At 38.4% G+C, this 6,000-nt stretch overlaps 1 protein-coding gene and 1 pseudogene across 1 annotated transcript; one reads left to right on the forward strand and one right to left on the reverse strand.

The window, feature by feature from the left end:
- The first annotated feature begins 1,204 nt into the window (after positions 1 to 1,204).
- LOC148905141 (uncharacterized) lies at positions 1,205 to 4,308 on the forward strand (annotated as a pseudogene).
- A 20-nt stretch (positions 4,309 to 4,328) lies between these two features.
- LOC148905142 (uncharacterized) lies at positions 4,329 to 6,000 on the reverse strand. The gene is made up of 2 exons (XM_089024093.1): positions 5,608 to 6,000; positions 4,329 to 5,313 (listed from the first exon to the last, which is right to left on the reverse strand). The coding sequence occupies exons 1-2, from the start codon at positions 5,817 to 5,819 to the stop codon at positions 4,896 to 4,898; spliced, it is 630 nt and encodes a 209-aa protein (XP_088880219.1). The 5' UTR covers positions 5,820 to 6,000; the 3' UTR covers positions 4,329 to 4,895.

Below are 6,000 nucleotides of genomic sequence, written 5' to 3' on the forward strand. Positions count from 1 at the left end.
ATGGAGTACAAGAGAGTGGTAGGTCCTGAATGCATTCAGTACCGTTATGGGAATGGAAAAGTGAATCTTAAGAGGGTCAAGAAATGAGTGCATTTGGTATCATGCTCTTACGGACGATATTCAACCAACGCATGGGATTAGAATATAGCTGGCGATGGAGTACGAGAGAGTGGTAGGTTTTGAGCCCGCTAACGAATGCATTCATCACCGTTATGGGAATGGAGAAGTGAATCTTGGTAGTGTGATACAAGAGGGTCAAGAAATGAGTGCATTTGGTATCATGCTCTTACCGATCTGTTTATTTGATTTTTTTTTTTTCAAAAATCAAAAACTCCCGGGTATTGGTTCCCGGGTGCCGGGTATCTAGATACTTCGATAAATATTTGATCCACGGAAATTATAATTTTTTTAGGTTATTGAATTTTGATTTATAATTAAAATGATGTACTGAATCATTTTTCAAACATTCAAAAATAAGAACAAACAGCCTGTGATAAATGTTTGAGATACTTAGCTGACTAACATCTACTTACCGTTCAACTCAGAGATATTTCATGCCCACACTCGTGTTTGTCAGATGTATTCGAAACGATGTACTTATTCAGTAGTATCTTGCACAAAAGGTATATAGAGATTATAAAATTATTTATGTATTAAGTTCCATCATGAAAGCACGAATTCTTTCGTATCATTTTGCTAAGATATGGTTTAAATTATCCACTGCTAGTTTGAATTTATTTATGACCGTGAATTTGTATCAGGCTCATGTGTATCGCTAATAAAGGTCGCTAGATATGATTTTTAACGATGCTGACTAACTGACTGACTTAGAATATTGTTGAGCGTAAACCCCATTATATACGCATTTAATAGTTTTTAGAAATGGAAATACAAGTATATGTATACAAGAAAATGTGCGCATTTTGTATCATACTGAAAATTTTCAACGATAATTTGCAAAAACTTCGATGTTATCCGCATGTTCGATATATAAATCACCTAAATGATACTGGTCAATAATTTAACATACTCTAAAATGCAAGGAATTCATATTTTTATGAGTAAAAGGCTCATGATATTGGGAACCGATAATTGGTTCCTTTTTCCGCACATATCATGATAAAGAACATGATATGGACCCGTTTCTTAAAGGGCAACTTACCCCCCAAAATGACCCATTTTTAAGAGAAAGTACATCAAATGAGAAACACAAAAATTCAATTTTTAGAGGGGATAGAGCATCCGTGTTCCTAAAAAAATAATTTCAAAACATCGCATATATCGCTCTGGTGGCCGCCATCTTTGAGCCCGCGATAAATTACCGCATTCAGGGGTGACGTCACAACGTCAACGTGTGTTTGGATATGTAGAGTTTTTCTGTAAGCATGAGAGTTTGAAGTGGCTTTTTCGACAAAATGGTTAATTGTTGCGTGCCTGAATGCACTAACTATTCGACAAAAACAAAAGATGTTAGCTATCACAAGATTCCTAAAGATTTGCAAATTCAGAAAGCTTGGATTTCTCGTCTAAGACGAGCAAATCTGCCGCCATTGAAGAATTGCTATGTATGTAGCGAGCACTTCGAGGATGGTTGCTTCGAATCCGACCTTATGGAGCAACTAATAGGCGAAAAAAGAAAAAGAAGGTTAAAGGCTGATGCAATTCCAAGTATTTTTAACTTTTCAACCATCCCTAGTAAAAGAAGAGCTACGACAGAAAACCGTATAAGACGACAACGACAAAAAGAGGTAGGTGATTTGTAGTTTGTGTTCGCACGTGCACTGCTAGATTGTCAGTGTAATATGTAAGTCTTATATATATATTAGAGCTATTTCGTGATTGGTCTGTGACTGTGCTCAGACCAAACCAATGCATTAAATTCTTAATACTAAGTTTACCGCTGCGGGTTTAGTTATGATGAATTGCGGATGAATAAGTTATACGCTCTTTCATATGGAGTCAATGAAAGTCCTATAAACAATTAAAGCTTGAGTGTCGTCTCAACTATCGGAATCAGTGAGAACCCCAGTAACTGCCATTCATTGTTATTTGTATTTGTTCTATAAATGATTATGTTTACTTCTTTTCCCCCATAAGACATTGGATAACCTACTGACTCCAACTACACATGCACTTGATGAAATGGTTGTTGAAGAATCTGATATGGAGGTTTCCTTCGATGAAACACCTTCCAACAAAAGGGACTTTGGAGTCCAGTGCTGTCTGGATGAAAAGCTTTCAATACGAAAAAGCACCTCAACCCAAACAGAAAATGTGGATGTTAGTGTTGAGACTTCTGATGCCTGCATTCAAGTAGAAGGAAATTCAACATTTGAGCAATTGAACAGTATCCTGCATGACCATCCATACAGCTATACTGCTCCCTCTGTACCCATGAGTGTGTCACCACAAAAGTCTTGCAAGAATGATGTATCACCACAGAAATCTGCAAAGTCCTGTGGGTCTTTTCCTTTGTCAGATGAAGAAGTGAATCTTTTTTCAAGTGATGAAGAGGATGAATACATTATCTCATCACAAGAAACAAATTCTTCAACAGACAAAGAGTCTGAACCTGAGTATCACTTTGACACCTACATCAAAGAGCCAAAGTATTTGGTATTTGCAGCATGCCTAGGTGAACTGTTCGGGTTTTGTATCAACTGTGGTTCCATCGTAACTGACACCAACATTACCTGCACAGGAAGCATGGTAACGGTTAAAACCATATGTATGAAAGGTCACAACTGCTTGTGGAATTCCCAGCCTCTCATCAATCGTGCACCGGTAGGAAACCTTCTAATCTGCTCATCTATTTTGTTCACTGGTAACACTTTTACAAGAATCCAAAACTTTGCCTCATGTCTTGGGTTACGATTTATCAGTGAAAAAGTTTTTTACCAAAATCAGAATAGGTATCTATTTCCTGTAATAAATGATACCTGGGAAAGAGAAAGAAGAGCCGTTTTACAAGAACTGTCAAGTAAGCCTCTTGTATACTTGAATGGGGATGGACGGTGTGACAGCCCTGGCCATAATGCCAAGTATGGTACATACACATTTATGGACAATGACTCAGGGAAGATAGTTTCCTTCTCTGTGGTTCAGGTCACAGAAACAACATCTTCAAATGCTATGGAGAAAGAAGGTTTCATTAGGAGTCTTGGTAGTCTTGAGGATGAGGACGATATTAACATCAAGAGGATAACTACTGACAGACATACCTCAATCACTAGCACCATGGAAAAAGATTACAGCCTCATCAAACACCAATATGACGTATGGCATTTGTCAAAATCTGTTGTGAAGAAACTCAACAAGAAGGCCAAGTTGAAAAAAAGTGCTGACCTTTCACATTGGATCCAGTCGGTCTCAAACCATCTGTGGTGGTGTGCAGCAACATGCAATGGTAGTGTGCAGCTGTTGAGAGAGAAGTGGGTCTCTATCTTGCATCATGTGACAAACAAGCATTCTTGGAGAGATGCAGAGATCTTCAAAAAATGTGACCATCCTCGACTAACCCGGAGAGAAGCTCGTAAAAAGTGCTGGCTAAAACCAGGATCTGCAGCTCATGTAGCCCTTGAAGAAGTGGTCCTTCAACCAAAACTGCTGAAGGACTTGGCAAAGCTCACTGACTTCTGTCACACAGGTGGGCTTGAAGTATACCACTCCATGATCCTGAAGTACTGCCCAAAGAGAGAGCACTTCTCCTACAAGGGTATGGTTGCTAGAACACAACTGGCAGCCATTGACAACAACCACAACACAGGAAGGAACCAAGCTGTGATTCAAAAGCCAGGGACGAGGATGGGAGAGGCAAGATACCGCCCATGTTTCCCAAAAATGCACAAGCGTTGGGTAGTTAAGCCTGTGTTGGAAAAGAAAAGTTATTCTTTCCTTCCTGAGCTTCAAAAGAAAGTGCTGGGATTGTGTGATGGCTCTGGCAGAAGTTGACCTCCAGGAAATTGAAGAAGTAGACCTACCAGCAAACATTGCAAGTTTGCCTGCACCAGATAAACAGGAATTGATTCAGAAACACCGGTCCAGGTTATCAAGATAATCTAAATTAGAATTAGCTTTTGTGTACCTGCAGGTCATATGACCCTCCACTGTTTGGTCCTTCTTCCCCTCCCTCAAGTCCCAATCCCCCTCTGCTTTGCAGGCTATCTTTGGACAGTCGTGTAAAATACTGGTAAAAGATATCCCTTAATGAAAAAAGCTCCCAGATATGGAAAGGTACACGACAAACCCAAGTATAAATGCTATATACAAAATATGTAATTTAAATGACAAGGGGACCTGATGAAATGGGCAGATAAGTATGCAGTACCTTTTAGATGTTCAAATGAAAATTTTATTAAAATATTATTTCCATTTAGGTAAGAATTGACTGTAAAAAAGAGTCTCCCCCAGTATGAATATATTAAAGAAAAATATCCAATTGAATGGTGACATTTGCTTCAGCATATTTAACTTTTTTGCTGCCAGGACTCATATAACTGCAAATTTTGCTTGGTTGGCTAGTGATCGTGTTCACTAGTGCTTTGTACACTAGGTTCACTATTCAGCTGGATATTTTGTTTAGTGTGTTTTTAATAATAAAATATGTAAAACATTCAAAAAATGTTTGTACCAACAAAAAGCTTTTTATATAAAAAAGAAATTTATATAACACACCTTTCCGTGTACTGCATCCTAAATGAATACATGATTCTTATGCATTTTGGTCTCAGCTTTTTCTAGTCTATGTTTTTGTTTTCAATTATCTTGCAATTAAATATGCCAAAAAATTGCAATTCCAGGAATTTTTCCTGATAGAAAAAAATCCACTCTGTATAGTAACTGAAGTAAGGAATAAATAAAATGTATATATTCACTCCATGCAACATTATATCAAGCTAATCATCTGCATAATGAAAACCCTCAAACTGAAAGTCCTCCTCTAGTCCAGGGGGAAGGAAGTGTGCTCTGATGCACATGACAGCACAAGAGGGCAGAACAACCAGAACTTCCTTTCCAAGAACTCCCCAGCACCATCTTGCTAGTTGTCTATATGCAATGTGTCTGTACTGCTTGTGCTCTGGGCCTTCATAAGCATCTCTGTATTGCTGTTTGTACTGAGCCCATGCGGTTCGAAGAACATACTTATTGCCACAAACAGGTAAGAATCCAGGATGTTGAGTAATGCATGGTGGTGGTTCATCAGCATCTCCATCTTCAACAACAGACTGGCATGTTGCAACTACTTTTTGGATTTCTTGGCAACAAATGCATTCAGCTATTGTATCCATAATTTGGCAGCTACCACAGGTACACCTATTAACAAATAAAACAATCCTTAGTATTTTTGAACACTATCAATGATTGTCCCAAGTGAGAGTATATACACAAATTGTGACACAACTATATCCCTGAATCTGTGTCCTACAGTATATAACTTATTGACAACCAAGCGATGTTTAATTGTGACAGTTGGTTTTGCTTTTGGTTGCAAAGGTCGTGAGGCAGATTAAAATGCATAAATATACAGTGCAAGAAAGTGGTAAACACGACTGTAAAAAATGGATACGTAGTTGAGTTTTATCGTGATAAGAAAGAAGTAAAACTTACCAATCTGAATTTGTTAGTCGATTGTTCTCTTGTTCATCGTCTTCAATAATGTCACTGTCAGATCCTTCTCTGAACTCTTCATCTGAGGAGATTTCTATTTCTGGTTCGAACTGATATGGCCGTAAAACAAACTCGTCCGTTTCTAAAAATTCTTGAGCAAAATCGTCTCTCGAGCTGTCCGAGTCTTCGGAAAAAGAATTAGACTCTGACATGCCTTTAATTGAATGACCAGGCCGTATTTCGTTCGTAAAATATTGAGTAAAACGTCTCAGAAACAGGGGAAGAAGTCAACCAAACGCTCGTAAACAACTTGACGCCGTGAACTCTTATGACGTTGTGACGTCATTACCTGTTTTTCTGAGCCCGCGATAAAAGTGCAAGATGGCGGCCACC

Source organism: Actinia tenebrosa, unplaced genomic scaffold (assembly GCF_029948245.1).
Source record: "Actinia tenebrosa isolate PJP-AT-01 unplaced genomic scaffold, QUT_ActTen_1.0 PGA_scaffold8__29_contigs__length_14323225, whole genome shotgun sequence".
Lineage (NCBI taxonomy): Eukaryota > Metazoa > Cnidaria > Anthozoa > Actiniaria > Actiniidae > Actinia > Actinia tenebrosa.